Raw genomic sequence first — 17,097 nt, forward strand, 5'->3', positions numbered from 1 at the left:
ATGTTCTTGTTATGCTATAAATTCAGGGCCAATCAAACATACTATCGACGATCACTGGAAAATGATATGGCAACACAACACAAGGAAAATAGTTATGTTAACAAATCTTACGGAAGCAGGAAAGGTATCAAATTACTTATTCAAACTAAATAATTCTAGAACTGCTTTTGGATGTCGTTTTTGAAAAAAAAAATGATTTTATACTATCCGTCCATCCACAACATCGACAGATACCTATAAACGAATTCAGGGATTCTCACAATTATTAATAACAATATTTGTTTTGATTCTATGCAATGGAAAGTTTAACAGCAAAAGTTGGGAAACGGTGTGATAATAATAAATTGAAAGGTAAGACCACACAATCAGTTATGAACTCCTTTTTGAATTTAAAAAAAAACCTATATTATTTTTGATTTCTGAATGTGGTAACAAGATCTAATTGTCACTCAATATGAAATACGCTTTACAATTTTATAGGTAAAATGTTACAGATATTGGCCAATTGGTGGCCAGACGTTGAAATGTGGTGATATTGTACTTACTCTTCTGTCAGAAAAGGAAAGGGCTGCTTACATCACAAGAGAAATCGATGTTGAAAACATAAAGGTTTGACAAAAGTTATAATAGTGACGCCTATCCAAATCGAACCTCTTTTGACTCTAGAATTTGTTTACTTGAGACAGGTATTTGGTTTACCAAGGTTCAAACTGATTTAAACTGATACGAGGGGACTTCATATTGAGTTTGGTTTTTACGGGTTTCACTGTATTTTTAAACTATTATCAAAAGTCTTTGGGAAAATAATGTATGAATGGGGACTGTTTTCTTATCCTGATTAAATATCTATAAGTATATATACATATTATCATATGTGTCTGTGCTCAGTGATTTAAGACTTTTACTTTCCTTTTAATTTCCATTTTACTTTAATTCCAAGTTTTTAGTGGAGTCCGAGTTGCCCATTTAGTTTTGTTGCTTTGTATGTGTGATTTTAGTTGCTTAATGTTCTTTGCTGTGTGTGCCTGTTTTCCATGTCTGATCTTTGTCCCTGGATTACATTCTTTTGATTATCGCTATAACCTTGGTTCCCTTGATTACCCTGATACGATTCAGTTAATATAATGAACCACGATGTCATCTGGTTTGAAGATATCATTAGATGTTTTCTGTGAAATCAGCCTCATATCTTGACCTACATTTAGAGACCGATGGTAAAGAAAAACGTTTGACCAAGCTTTACGACAAACGTGATGACTTTTCATTCCGTATTGTCAACTATCCTTTCATCTGTGGCAACATCCCTTCAGCACCTGCGTACGGGGTGTTCATATCACAACTCATACGTTATGCCAGAGATATTGCCATAACTACGCAAGCTTTTTGTATCGCGCTAGACTTCTTAAAATCATCACTACAAAAGTTTTATGGTCGTCATCATGAAGTCGTGGATTTATCTGCACCATGAAATTTGATTTGTTCAAAGTGTCATAGTTTCCTTCCCTGTTTCGTTTATCCCCGGACTTGATTTTTATGTGCAACTCGGCGGGTGTATCTAGAAAAGCAGAGGCCGCGCACCCTACCGGTGCACCTAGTCCATGCTCCCAGTTTTTAGTGTAGTCCGAGTTGCTCACTTTATTTTGTTACTTTGTATGTATTATGTTTGTTTATTTATGTCCTTTGTTGTGTTAGTCTGTTTTCCATGTCTGGTCTTTGTCCCTGGATTACATATTTTTTTTATTTCCGCTAGAATCTTGGTTCCCTTCATTACTCTCTCACACAGATATTTCAAAAAATTCCTTCTCCATTATAGACAAAGGAAAAAAGAGAAGTTACCCAGTACCATTTCACAGCATGGCCGGATCATGGAACACCAGACCCACTTTATCTAGTTTTGTTTCATAAACACGTCATTTCGGATAAGAAAAATGAGAATGTTGGCCCAGTAGTTGTACATTGCAGGTATTATTTTAATTAGCACGTGTGTCAACTATTTACAACTTATAATGCTAGAATATTTTTGGTTTGCTTTGTTTCGTGGCATGCTATTATTCGAGAATGAGACTTTACGTCAAATATTGTCTGTATCATGGCAGTCTTTATCAATCTAGTCTTTTATCAGGTTCTTAATACGCACGGGTTTTTAGTGTAGGCACTTTCCATAACTAGACCGGGATTTAACTAACAAAGCTAGAAAACGAACAAGAGAAACCTGAAAAATTCCAGATGAGAATAGTCATTGACACAGACGAGTTGATATTTTTATACGTATTACATGAAATATTGATGCATAAAAATTGAACTACATGTATATTTTATGCTTTGCGTTGACAGTGGAAATGAACAAATTGTTATACCCTGTATTATTGTACCAAAATAAAATCATAATAATGTTAAAAATCAATAATTTATTTTAATTCAATTGTCGTATCATCAAATAATAACCACTAGGTCGAAGTCACTACTGGTAGACCTATAGTCTCCAATGTTATTAACAAACCCAGTAGTCAGACTTATCTGACACCGAATTACATTTTTCAAATTTGCAGTATAACCAAAAAAAAAAAACACTCTAAGCCTTCATTCCTTGTATTTTACAAGGAAGAACTTTCCGGTGATGAAATAAGATTCCCGTTTTAATAGTTTTGGTTTTGAGTACTTCTTGTATACAATTAGACCTAAATCTTCATCTTTATTCGATTTAAATACCTTAAAACACGTGTACAGCATATCGACATTTACAATGTATATGATTGGTATTTGTGTAATTGTTAATTTAGTGCAGGAATAGGTAGGACAGGAACATACATCGGTCTGGATGCACTTTATGAAGAAGGGACGATCACACATTGTGTCGATGTAGTCAAATATGTGAAAAAAATGAGACACAGTAGGATGAATATGATACAGACACAGGTATGAATTGTAGAAGGTGTTTGGAAAATGGAGCTTTCGACCTCAATGGTCAAAAGTGGTGACAACCGTAGTATTCAATGCTCCAGTTGTTTTGACCTTCACATATGTTTACTTCATTGAATAATTTATTGAAGTAAGATCGAAAAATTCACCAATATAGACTGGCAAAGCAAGAAAATGCGTCGGCTATATTTTTCTAAAGATAGTACTCGTATTTCTGTTATTGTAATAATATTATTTTATATTATTGCATGCTGATATCGGTTTAACAGGATTGAACTAAAATATCGAATGAGGAAATATCTCTTTGATAAGTTTTTTTTTAAATAAGAAATTGAATAGCACACACACACAAACTAAAGTGATATACCACGCCGTTAATTAACTGCATTCATTATAGGAACAATACAATTGTCTTCATTTGGCTCTCCTCGAAATGTTCAGAATAAAAGACACAAAACTACTCAAAGCAGAGTTTGAAAATGTATGGAGGGATATTAAGGCAGACAAGCGCCCGGTTAACCATCAAGGATTGAATGAGGAATTTAAGGTCAGCTTACGAATAAAGTTATAGATATTACAATTACATATTAATTTGATCAATAATCTTATTGGAAATGCATTTGAAATGAGACCTAGACATTTTTGCGACCTATGTATTTGAGAATATATTTTTGTGTGTACATTTTATCTTATATTGTTCTTTTATGTTAAGGTGTTTTCTTGTACATCTGGTTGCCGTCTGATCACGCACAAAATACGTGACGTTTTGAGTTGGATCTTTTCTGGAAGTAACCAAAATATTTGTAAATAACACATAAGAGTATTTTTGGTGTTAAATGAAGTCCTCAGTTCTTTTAATATATGAAATTAACGATTGAATAAACCATCAACTTAATAAAGAAACACAACATAACAAAACTGGCAGCATATTTTTTGTATCGATTTTGACGTCACAGAGAAGCTTGAAACGTCAGAGCACCTGTAGTAAACAAATGAGACGTGATGCTTGCATTTACCGAGACATTACACTTCAATCATCGATGAATTCTTAAGTCATACATGTTACCAGTCGAACAATTGTCCAAGTTTAGGTAAGTTGTACTTTAAATTCTCTGTCGTTTGGTAAAAGACGGTTGTAACTATGTGTGGGACCAGCTTGGCCGTGGTTCATTCATCACTGACGTACTAACATACATCGAGCAACTGTCATGAGTTTCAAAAATCTTCATCTGCCAACATGTGTATGAAATGAAAAAAAATTACAACCCGATTGCAAATTTGTAAATTGATACTAACAAATGTCTGTTTATATAATCTTCTTTAAATAGTTTTAATCAATTTGTAAAGTACTTCTTTTTGTTTTAAACACACTATCTAACCAGGGATGCAAATATTGTTTCCATTTCAATGACATGTGAAATTGATTATTTAATTCATTTTAATCCGTGTGGCCCTACGTTGACTGACCAGTAATTTAATTGCATGAGAGATATGCTAATTTGAATTTTACTGTCTTTACAGAGATATTTCCCAAATCCAAGCTTCAAACCCATATTAGACAGCAGGACAACCTGATATAATATATCATTTTGGTGACAGTATGGAATATCAAGTTTTCAGCTGAGATTGACAATGAATTTGACTTTTTTATATGTGAATAAATATTCCCTCGACCTTAGATGCAGGATTCAATTTTTATTTTAATAACAGTAAGTAAAGTTAACAGAAGGAAGCTTTTACTTGCCATAATTTATGTGTACATTAAAATTGGATGTATTAGTGACATACAAGTAGTGATATGTGTTCAATGGAAAGTGCATTTGAAAAAAGTTTGTGTCAAATTGTGTTTTAACTGCATTCCAATTCCTGGATGGAGGTGTTAATGGAATCATATCCTATAGGACAGGTACAGTGATACATGTGATTAACATAACTATAGGTACATGTAACACTTTATATTGTTGTGTATACATCATTTTTTTGTAAATAAAATGTTAAAAAGAACATAATTTATATTATAAATATTTTGCAGGGAATTTTGTTTACAATACATGTTCAATATGTGTTCAGTCATAAATTCAGATCATACCTTTCCTTTTGCAATCTTAATCTGAACAAAAGTTGAAAACTGAAAATTTGAGGAAGCACGATCATGTAAATCATACTTGTGTTAACTATGAACATTAAAACAGACCTTAAAGTATGTTTATAGCCATATCATATAAGAGAAAATCATTGAGCTATTGCATCAATATACATGTACATGTATAAACACTTAGCGCTAGCATCTTTTTAAAACAAGTATTCGTATTTTAATTTCCGTAGGTGTCTTGAATTATTTAAAATATTGTCAATAGGAGTATCATTCTAGCAACTGCAATATAAATGTTTCAGTCAAAATTCTATAAATTGACATACATTTATAAAATGAGTTTGAACACTTTAAATTTACATATTGGTCTAAAATTATTGTAAAAATTGTCAATAAAAGTATCTATTTTATTTTTATATGGAGCAAAAGCACCACAATGTTGTCTCTTCTTAGTTGACAAATTGTTCTTCAACTTCAAATATCTATGGTGATACCTCTTGTTCCTTACAAAACAAATACTTAAGAGAGTTCAAATTGTACATGTACACCCATGCAATGTCTTAAACATATCACATTTACACAAAATGCCAAGCCGCTACATACTTTAGCTATCTTAAAAAAAAACTTCTGTATTCACTTATACAGATTTCGGTGAATGTCAATTCATAACAAATTTTGAATGAAAGGAAATATTGCCAAGAAATTGTTGGATATGGAGTATTTTCTAAGATAACATACAAAAAGGGGGAGGGGGTAATCATGTTTTGTTCAGAAGAAAAGGGAGACATCTTAAACACAGTTTATTGATTTTTCAGCATTTTGTTTTATAAATAACTACAATATTCCAGGAAAAATGTTTTTATTTGTCAAAATATAAGAAACTCAAAGCGGTAGTCTGCTACTGCAATTAAATCGGTTCTTCACACGTATCCGTCACATGTCAACGTGTCTAATTCGACGTTGCGCTTGTTTCAATGTCGCCGCTATGTGAAAAATTATATGGTTTAGAAAATGAAAAAGTGCAGTGTCATGCGCTTTGTCGATTTACTTGGTTTATGCTTCATTTTAAAAAGCATATTTTATTTTACCTTAAAACTGCTGCGGGAAGTTATCTATCGGTAGCGTTTTGTTTTAATATTCGTTGAAATACAAGAAAACGCAAAAATATCTCATCACAAGCAAGTTACGAGCCATTTGTTAACATCCATGCAGATTTTTCACACTTCCCGCAACACGTTTTAAAAAATATGCATATTCATTGACCTACTATTAAAATTTGGATGTACAATTTTGTCATCTTCCCACTGAACTTTTGACATTTACGTGGTCCGACCAAGGCTTGACAGGCGCGTAGCTGAGGCCAAATTGAAGTGTAGGCAAAATTACGGCAGGGGTCTGGGGAGATAGCGTTTTAGAGCATCATTTATGCTTCTCCTGGATGTATTAAAAAAATGGCAACATTAAGTGCAGGCAAAAGCTTTTTTGCCTAACGGCAGCTACGCGCCTGCTTGATTAAACGATCACGTGACTCATTTTTATTGCACATTTCGACATTTTGTTGATCTTTTTGTTTTTTGGAGGTTTTATTTTATGAACTTCAATACTAAAAATATGAACATCGACGACATTTCACGTATTAAGATGAGTTTAAAAGTAGCTCGTTTTCGTAGATGAAAATATGACAATTTATGACATTTCTCGGTTTGGTACTGATACAAGTAGTGCAAATGATATGTAAACAAAGAATATTCCGTAAATATTTCTACGATCACGTTCATCAAATCACCAAACACGATGACTTGTCAAGCTTACGAGTGCCAGAATGATAAAAGAGAAATGTTCTAAAAGTTTTTGTACTAGCAACACGAACATTCTTCGGAAGTAGCCATAAGATTTTCCTCACAAATACTAGTCATCTGGCAGCAAATCCCGTAGTTCGTCAATGATGTCTGACATTTACTTATACATGTTGTGCCTCAATCTTCTTTTCTATTTATTTTGGGTTGAAAAGTCCAAAATTTGCGATTTCGTCGGACATCATAATCAATTACTTATTTACTTTCACCTTACAAACCGACTTCGTGACGTCACAGTTCAACCGGTCATGGTGACGCCCATAGGCGCGGGAAATTCAAATTTCCTAATTATAAATCTCGATTTATTAATTAAGAAAAGGAAATTAATTTGTTTCAATTTAATTTTCATGAATATTTAACAGATTAGTTTCGATATTTATGAATTTTATAGGAAGATTTGCATCATGTGTAGATATAAACTTTTACTGTAAAAGCTCTCTAAAATGAGTTGATATAACTTAAGGAATTACATGTAGAGACCCGTAAGCACAACTTCTCCTAAATTGCTCAAGGGATGTTGATGAAAATTAATGGGAAGGTGGTTGTTTATCAAATGTAGATGTTCATGAAGGAATGTTAATGTCGGAAAACTCCGATATGATATTGATATTGAAATTGATATTATCCGACTTAAGGGCTTTAATGTGGAGCGCATTCATTCATGTTGCTAAATTTCATGAAATGTAATAGGAAAATTGGACATCAAATGAAAATGTGCATGAAGATATATAATCACTGTTGGAATACTACAAAGGGAGTTATTTAAACTTACAAATTATATGTTCAATTTAATTTAATTCGGGGGTATTCTCTTTGTTAGCTTTCTCACATTATTTTTGTTTTAAATAAGCAGAAAAGAAAGTGTATATATAAAGAATATATTTGGATATTATGAAACTTTCTCCACAATAGAATAGATTGTTATGTTGCACGACTTTAGAACCACAGTATGCATTTCATAAGGTATAATATATCATAACATAATTACAAAAGCCTTAAACAAATCGTGGAAAGTATCGAATGCAAACATGATGTATGGTAATTGTTTGCACCTTACTTTCAGTTACTTTCTGTCTGTCATAACTTGTTGGTATATTTCTAATTTTAAAGGCCCGTTTGAGATTTAATAGTTACGTCTTGTTCTCTAGATGCTTCAAGAAAAAATGGCGCAACATCACCCATTCCAGTATTCAGGAGCTAAACGTGAAGATAATATAAATAAGAACAGAAATCAGAATGTATTAGCCAGTAAGTATATTGTTTTATCAGTGAACGAGTTATCAAGACAACCAAGATTCTATTAATACAACTTGAAAGTGTAATCAAGGGAACTAAGGTTATAGCGGCAATCAAAAGAATGCAATCTATGGTCAAAGATCAGTGATGGAAAACAGATATGCACAACAGAGAACATAATGTTTATCCTTGCAAACTATTCCTTATAATTCTGAATATTTTCGAATTAACAAGCATTGATGTCAATATTTCATTTTTTTTCCAAAATCCAGCAACTCATTGTTGAAGACTCCACTACTCAAAAATACTTGGAAAATCATGTACAATTTTGGTTAAGTACTTTTAACAAGTACATGTAATTTATATATTGAGAATTCTGATTTAATCCCAAATACGCTTCTGTCCTTTGAATTGTAAAAGTTTTTTTCTGTTTATATAATTTTGTTGTTTTAAGAGGAAGAAATAAGGATAAAAAGATCAACATTTTCATTTCAAATGTGAAACTTTATATTAACAAATAAATGACATATTTTGTTGTAGGTGACAACACAAGGTTGTTCCTGACGACGTTTGAAAAGGGAAGAACTGATTACATCAATGCAGTACAGATTCCAGTATATATCACGAACTTTTTTTTTGCATTAAGACAGTGCAATTTCCTATCTTGGTTAAATTCAGCTGTTTATTCTATCCTGTGTCGAAGGATTAACTAGTTGCTTGTTCTTCCTTACATAACGCGGCAATAATGCGATTAATGCTTTCAAAGCTATTTGACAATTTATTGCACCCGTATTAAGCACATGAAAATCCTTTTCTGAAGTTTGAAGCTTCATATTAGTTGTCATTTTTCAAATATGGATGCTGTTTTTGCAGTAAATCGTTAATCTAAGTTACATTTATATGAATGACAAGAGGTTCCCAGGATCCTGAATTACTCACCTGTTAAGTTTTTGCCTTTCAAGGGCAATAATTCCAACAAGAAGTTGTCCGACAATTTTGACTCCATGAAGACTTTGGTAGGACTTATCATGAGGATCATTTCATCAATCGAAAGTTTCATTCTATTATAGTTTTGTTTTGCCTTTCATGGGCAATAACTTTTATATGGAGTCGTCTGACAACTTTGATCCCTGGAGACTTTTGTGGGCCTTATAAAACAAAGTTTCATTCTATATATCATAGCTTTCAAGATATAGGCTGAAAACTGTAAAAGAAAAGTCATTTTTACCTAAGGGCAATGACCCTTACATGGAGTCGTCTGACAATTTGATCAGTTAAGACTTTTGTAGGCCTTATAATAAGGATATTTCAGCAATTGAAAGATATGGCCAAACCTAACGGTTTTGGGGATACATGCAAAAAACTACTGTACGACCCCTGTTCTATTTGTAGTAACAGCGGCCATGTTTTTTTTAATCAATCAAAAATCCAAACGGTCATTTTGTGCAAGATATTCTAAGGAACAATTATTATAAGTTTCCTGCAGATCTATTCAGTAGTTTCAGAGAAGATGTTTGAAGAAATTGTTAACGACGACGATGACGACGACGGATACCAAGTGATAACAATAGCTCACATGGTGAGCTAAAAATTACAATACGCGTACGTACGGTCGTATTGTGATTATTAGGTGTTTAGTAATTGACTATAACTATGCATTTATTCAATAAAAATAATGCTCAATATTTGTATTTTAGTATCTAGCAAATATGATAAGGATATAATCTGATAACAACAACAAAAATGTTACCAACAACGTTACACCTAATATGATTTTTTTTTCTTTTCTTTTTTTTTTCGTAGTCGTACACCAAGTTTGTAGGATATCTGTCAACACAGCTCCCATTACAAGATACCATGGTTGATTTTTGGACAATGATCACGGACCATAATTCTTCCACCATCGTCTTGTTGCTTATGGATGCAAAGGAGGTAAAAACCATATTTGTCAATGTAGACATGCGATACTTGTTTGTTTGTTTGTTTTTTATTTTTGCTGTTTGTTTGCTTTTTTTGTATTTTTGTTGTTTGTTTTTATTGTATTTGGGGGGTATACAAAGCTAATGCAGAGAAACCTTTCAGTTTGTAATCTTTATGATTTCTTGTCTTAGTTTAACATTGTAGTCAAAATAAAAGTTTTTATTTCGAATTTAGCAAAGATACATTTATGCAGAATTAAGTTGCTTCATCTCATTACGCTCGTAATAAATATCTGTATTGGATATATGAAAAGATCAGTCTTAACACTTGCAGGCAGAAATGGTATATGCTCCAGAAGGCCTTAAGTGTGGATCATTTAGCATCAAAATAACACGACCTAGATCGGAAGAAAATGGCGTTGAAGTAGTCTCAGCACAAATATCCAGAAAGGTTAATTAATATGCCTTATTAATACAAATCCCTTTCGAGCAACTTTCACTCGACATGATCTAGATATCACATATAGGTTTCAACATCTATATTATTTTCTTGTTCAATAGAAAATGTAGACTATGTAGACACAAACTATAGGTAGAGAATCGTTTAAGATTCGGGAGCGTTAATGATAGTTATGTCAATGTGTTGTCTTAGTTTTGATATCTAAATACCTCAACATTCGATATACTCATATCCCTTAATCCTTAAAAAAACCACTCATATTATATTAATAAAAGTATCCTCATTTATTTCCCTTTATAAAGATCCGTTAACAATTTGTTACACTTCAAAATTCAAAAATAACCATTGATATCATAAAATATATTGGATATGATTCCTCGAAAGCGTAAAACTCAAGATTCAATTGATACTGGAAAGTACATCAAGTACATGTCTAACCGTTTAATATTAAAAGCTAATATTATAATACAGGTGTATAAAAATCTGGACCGTGTAATATTCAAAGAATGGATATTGTTACAAACAAAAGAAAATTTATTTATTTCTAAAACAAATAGTTACCTGAATATTGTAGACAAAAGACAATTTGGAAACATAAACAATTTATTTCTTTTTGTTTCAGGGTGAAAAAGCAAGACCACTTGAAATATTCCAATGTATGTTCAAAGATCGTCCTGATCCAGCTTCACTGTGTACGATAGTCAATCTAATATCAACCAGAATAGAAATGTCGAGTGACCCCGTTACCGTTGTTAGCAGGTATAGTAACCGTTTCCTAAAAGAATTCTTAATTTGCCAGTTTCAGTAATTTAGACCACAAATTATTGATTTTCTACAGGCGTTTTATGGTCATATCATGAATTCGTGGATCGTTACAGTGTATCCATCTGCGCCATGCCAACTGATTTGTTCAACGGGTCATAGTTTTCCTTTCTTCTTTCGTCTACCCCAGACTTGACTTTTTATTAGCAACTCGGCGGGTGTTTCTAGAAAAGTAGAGGACGCTTACCCTACCGGTGCACCTGGTCCATGCTCCCAGTTTTTAGTGGAGTCCGAGTTGCTCATTTGCTTCTGTTACTTTGTATGTATGATTTTAGTTACTTTATCTTCTTTGTTGTGAATATCTGTTTTCCATGTCTAGTCTTTGTCGCTGGATTATATTCTTTTTATTACCTCTATAACCTTAGTTCCCTTGATTATTCTTTAAGATGGAATATCCATGGGAAGACAAATATTATTACATATTTACACGTTCTTTAATTGAATATTATTTTTAGCTTTCTGTATGTATAATTTGAGTGGTTTTTTTTGTAGTGACGGTGCAAGGAACTGTGGTTTGTTTTGTACGTTTGTGAACGCAGTCTCTAGCATGACCATTGATGAGAATGCCGATATTTTCCAATTGGCAAGACTCCTAAAACTAAGACGACCTGAATTCTTCGACGATTTTGTATGTATAATATAATTCTTCTCTCGTACTGATACATTAATGTGTCTTATTAAAGCATAGATTTATGCATAATATACAATGGGCATTTCTATCGTTAACACAAGGTGATAAAACAAGCACACAAAGCGTGAGAACCAGTAAAATTACGGAACTGATTGGCAAATTCTTGGCAATATTCAAAAGAAATGCTTTCATGAAAATCCATCATATATAACCTTTATGTAACAAAGAAAATATTTCTCAATAAAATCTTGGTATTAAAAATAAAAAAAAATTCAGGCATCTTATTGGACGTGGGTTTCATACTTTGATCCAAAAAGCTGACTCTCAGTCTAAGAAGTCACACTAAGAAGTCATACTAGTGGCTGCAATGTCATACCTTAGCAATTGAGAAATACAAACTCAATAGGCTTGGAAAGTTGTTACATTAATGCACATGAAAATATAGGTGTACAAATGAAGCAAAGTTGTATTGGTAGTCTATTTAGTTCCGAGTTCAGTTCTAATGGACAAGTGAACAGTAGCATTTCTCCAAATTTAGGATTGTTGATAGAGAAAACATCGCCAATGTATCAATACGTAAATCTAAGGATCTAACTCAGGTTCAAGTGAATAATGAAAGCAGCTTTTGTTTTTGTTAATGATTTGTTCTCTTGTTGTGTTGTATGTGAAACTGTATCCTAAAACGACCGATATGAGGAATTGCCATTTTGGTAGTTGAATGTTTTTTTGCTGATTTCATATAAGCGCGTTTTCATTGGCCATGAGGTTAAGTAATATGAAATGATGAAAGTTCAAAAGTTTTAATTTATTTACCATAGTCTGGGCGAAATTATAGCTTTATTTTTGAGAATTAACACTACTATAATAAAACGTTCCACAATATACGAGTTATCCCTCCGTTACAATGGACAACATCTTCGTCAGCCGAACAGACAACTATTTTACTTAACAAATAGATAATCCTGCTTAATATATTAATTTGTATAAACTAATATTATTAGATAAATTGTTGACACTAAGTGTTCCTGAAATATCATGGCAGCATCTTTCTCAACTAGTTGGTTTCTTTTCTACTCTTTAAAAAGTTTTGAAGAAAAAGAGAAACTAAATTAAAAGTCATAAAACAAAAGAAATCAAACATAAAATGGAAAACAAAAAATGTCTGCTAGATAGTATTAAAAGAAAATTATGAAAACTTTCCTCTTTGAAATAAATTACAAGTTATAAATTTAAAATACTATGTATAATTATTCTTAATATCTTAGGAATACTAACAACTTGTCTGCACATATAACAAAAATAAAAACATTCTAATTGATTTTATATATTTTAGGAGGAGTACCGTTCATGCTATGAAGCTGTGAATCTGTATTTAGAGTCATCCAATGTGTATGCAAATTATTAACATTATAGAAATGAAGACCTAAGACTTTTATTTTGACTAGCGTTAAAAGGGGTTTAATATTATTGAATTTTGATTCATTTTTTATTGCTGCTGCAAACTGCAATATATTTCATATAGCATGACTTACATTTTTCATTCTTGTCCGTATTAACAATTGTTTGTAACCTTCATATTTTCATGTTATTAGACATTTCCAAATGTGGCAAACCAGTTGAACATACAGTGACAAGGAAATATGATAAGGCAAGATGCTAGTGGTCGTAGAAAGTTTTCTAAATCTCTGACAAATTTATTGCAAACGCTGACACCAATCATGAGCACAAGATTATGCCTTTTTCAATTATATAAAATACACTTCGTATTGTTTCTCTGTCCTTGGAAGTCTGTCAGCATTACTTGATTTTGATAGAAAATGAAAGAGTGTTCATGTTTTCAAAGACATATGGAAACTTCAGTTGACAACATGTTTTGACTGGATCAATGTTTTGAACGACAAGATATTTAAGACTCATGTGAGCAACTGTGAAGACTTAGCGTCCGTTATCCTCTACCGTTAGCAGATTTGTAAAAACTTTATCACAACCACATTTGAGTAGTTTGTTTCCAAAATGTAGAGGTCCAATTTTTGGCACTGTTGTTAGTTACAGTTTATAAATACGCAATGACAATGAAAAGACATATTTGGCAGAAATATATCCTCGCATACCTGTATATCGGTCGCCTCATTGTGTTTAGCAATGAAAATGCCTTTTTCCTAAATTGTCACTTTTTTTATTATTCATCACAAAGATCTATCTTCAGTCTTGTCTTAAATTCAGTTTCTTAATACTTGTAACATTAAGCAATGTATGAACCATTCCGCTTTTACATAGATGCAAATAGCGACAAGTCACTATTTAAACAGTAAACCTTGAAATTGACTCAAGACATTTCAACACGTTATGGTATTTCATAATTTGTTTGTTAAATGTAAATATAGTTATATTGAACTGTCTTAACCAGATAAAAATAAATACTTTTGTTCCAAGGGGTAATATGAATACCACTGCATAGTTTAAAAAATAGTATACTACTAGTACTGTCTTTAAAAATGCATTCGACATGAATAAATAGCTTTTAAAATAGCTTTTTAGCTCACCTGGGCGAAGGCCAAGTGAACTATTACCATCACTTGGCGTCGTCATTAATAATTTATCAAACATCTCCTCTGTATGAATTTGGATTAAACTTAGCATGGTTGTTCCTTTTTGGTATCCTGTACAAAATTTTTGCTCCGATTTGTGATCCGTCAAAACCATGGCCCCGTTACTAAAAATAAAACATGGGGATCAGACAGCTGTTATGTGTATAAATCTCAAGACCGTTAGGTTTGACAAAATATTGACATGGTGTAAAGGTTTAAATGATGAGAAGTTTTTGTTGCTATTTTTAATGTTTTGACTTGAAAGAAACTACTGTACAGAATACAATGAAACTTAGTATAATTTTTCGTTCGGGTATCTTGCACAACATGACAATTGGGAATCCATGAAGAAAACATGGCCGCTGTTACAAGAAAATGAATATAACTTTTAAACAAGGTGAGTGATTCAGGGTCCCTATAGCCTATAATTTTATTGGAACTCATGTTCAAGCTGATATACCTAAGAATCAATCTTTATAAAGTTGAGACGGGTGATTCATGCATGTAACAAAACTATCAAATGCACTTCAATTTCTTATTCAGAAAAAGTTTTGTTTTATTTGTTTTCGTATAAGAATAACAGGAAAAGAGGATTGAAATGACTTCCAATTTACTGACGTTCAATTTTATGATTTCCACATGACAGATAACGTTGAGTTACCAGACTATTTAGATTCACTTATTACCATTTTTATTCATTTTTATGCGTTCGATTGCATTTGCTTTTAATAGCTATATTTACTTGACCTCATGTTTGTTTTAGCCTATTTACTTAAGTAGCAAAATATTAATACTTAGACAGGCAATTCTAGCATGCCACAAGATGTTCTCGACCACATAACAAGTCTTACTTATTTGTACTGTAGATAGTGCATGCTCTTTAAAAAATCACGAAACTAGTACTTTGCAAGAGTTAAGGCTATAGAGGATGTAAGTCTCTTTCTAGTGTCATTTTCCTTACCGTAATTTCTGATGAAGAACGTATTGATTTGGAACACTGGTCAACATTTTATTGTTTACTTCCGGCAACTCGAAACGCTGTATTACAATACAAAATCTTCTATTTTCATATTTTCATATAACATTTTAATAATTTGGAAATAGATATTTGTCATTTTTATTAATATTTTTACACGAAAATATGTTTTGCATTTCTATACTGAACCTAACATTCTGAAAGCTACAAATCTCTATGCATTTGAATGGTAGAATAGGGCCCATTCTCGTGGAACCACGGAGTCAAATGACAAGACTTACATGGCCTGTTGATCCCCTAAATATGGATATTTATACAGAAATTCAAACAGTTATGGACAAATATGGCGTATGTAGTCCAAAAAGCATCGTTTGCTCTATTTTTTTCCTACACTATGAATCCCTTCTTCCATTGACAGTGTCTGAATTTCTATTTGGAATAGACAAAATAAATCAAGCATAATCTAACTACAGAACTGGACAATTAGTTATTTGGTTTTGATAAATCCTGTTAAAATAATGTTTAGCTTGATACTACTTTTTTTCGCTCAAATTCATATTCTGAAATCATAGTCTGAAAACTCTTAATCTGAAAAAAAACTCAATTTTAACCAAATAATTGGCATTTGAATTTGATGTTATATTCTTATTAATGTTTTGTTTTTGTTTTGTTTTGTTTTTTTGTCTTTGATTAATCGAAAAAAAAAACGAAACTCACATTGGACTATTTAGGTTATTACATATGTACAACATGTATGTTATTTCTGCATGAGTAACAAAATGATTTTACGTAAGTTGTAAAGTGCAGTATGTGAAGCCAAACTGTTTCAGTGTATAGCTTTCTTCGATACTTCAGTTTGCCTCAAATATGAAAACATGGGGTAAAGCTCCTAAGTTTAAGAATTCGGTTATAGTGTGTACTATGTGTTGAAATCCTGTCAGTTAATGCGTTATGTATTACATGTATTTATTGAAACCCAGTCAAATGATATATTATGTAGTATTTGTTCAAACTGAGTCATTTCTTTTAAACTATTACTGTTTGGTCATAGTTTGTACTTTTTTATTACCATAAAGCTTATGTGCTTACTGAATTGGTGTGTTTCTTTTTTTATTCATCACAAGAAGAGATCAATTCCATTATAAACTGAGCTATGAACTTTTTTCAAATGTATTTTGTGCTACACGAACACACAATAATTATTCCATTATTCATCATTTGGCTTTTGTTATATGAAAACTAAATTGAAGTCAAATACCAACATTTTAGCGAGTACTCTATTTTCTTGAATCTTACTTGAATTCCCAATACAATTTCGCACATAGCAAAATATTTTTAGGATACACTCACAAAAGTAAAACGCTGCAATATAAGCTTTACATAAAATAGAAATCCTTATAATTAGAAATAAGTTTATATACAGTAACAGTTTAGTACATTGGCAAGGGCAAAGAATATTTTAAAGGTTTGATATAAGTGGAGTATCATACGTCCTTTATCCTCCTGACTAATATTAGCATGCAAAAAACCTTTCTTTTATATCAAGCAAAAGATCAATTTAATCCACCCACTTAATGGGTATCGGATCGTCGAGTCAT

At 32.0% G+C, this 17,097-nt stretch overlaps 1 protein-coding gene across 9 annotated transcripts in view; it reads left to right on the forward strand.

The window, feature by feature from the left end:
• The window catches only part of LOC148609825 (receptor-type tyrosine-protein phosphatase kappa-like), a 108,285-nt gene extending 91,693 nt beyond the window's left edge, over nucleotides 1-16,592 (forward strand). For 8 of the 9 annotated variants that reach the window (XM_088541155.1, XM_088541153.1, XM_088541156.1 and 5 more), the window contains 12 exons: nucleotides 27-124; nucleotides 481-609; nucleotides 1,814-1,962; nucleotides 2,781-2,916; nucleotides 3,317-3,466; nucleotides 8,016-8,115; nucleotides 8,644-8,717; nucleotides 9,907-10,035; nucleotides 10,357-10,473; nucleotides 11,105-11,241; nucleotides 11,797-11,932; nucleotides 13,269-16,592. In XM_088541155.1, coding sequence (XP_088397281.1) covers nucleotides 27-124; nucleotides 481-609; nucleotides 1,814-1,962; nucleotides 2,781-2,916; nucleotides 3,317-3,466; nucleotides 8,016-8,115; nucleotides 8,644-8,717; nucleotides 9,907-10,035; nucleotides 10,357-10,473; nucleotides 11,105-11,241; nucleotides 11,797-11,932; nucleotides 13,269-13,340 — 1,427 coding nt within the window. In that variant the 3' untranslated portion in view covers nucleotides 13,341-16,592. Of the gene's footprint in view, nucleotides 1-26; nucleotides 125-480; nucleotides 610-1,813; nucleotides 1,963-2,780; nucleotides 2,917-3,316; nucleotides 3,467-3,875; nucleotides 4,011-4,440; nucleotides 4,864-8,015; nucleotides 8,116-8,643; nucleotides 8,718-9,906; nucleotides 10,036-10,356; nucleotides 10,474-11,104; nucleotides 11,242-11,796; nucleotides 11,933-13,268 lie in introns of those variants that run through there. The other variant, XM_088541160.1, reaches the window with a different exon arrangement.
• Nucleotides 16,593-17,097: the final 505 nt, after the last annotated feature.

This window comes from Perna viridis, chromosome 8 (assembly GCF_037379345.1).
Source record: "Perna viridis isolate PV_CMFRI_1.1 ecotype Kerala chromosome 8, ASM3737934v1, whole genome shotgun sequence".
In the NCBI taxonomy this organism is placed as follows: Eukaryota; Metazoa; Mollusca; class Bivalvia; order Mytilida; family Mytilidae; genus Perna; species Perna viridis.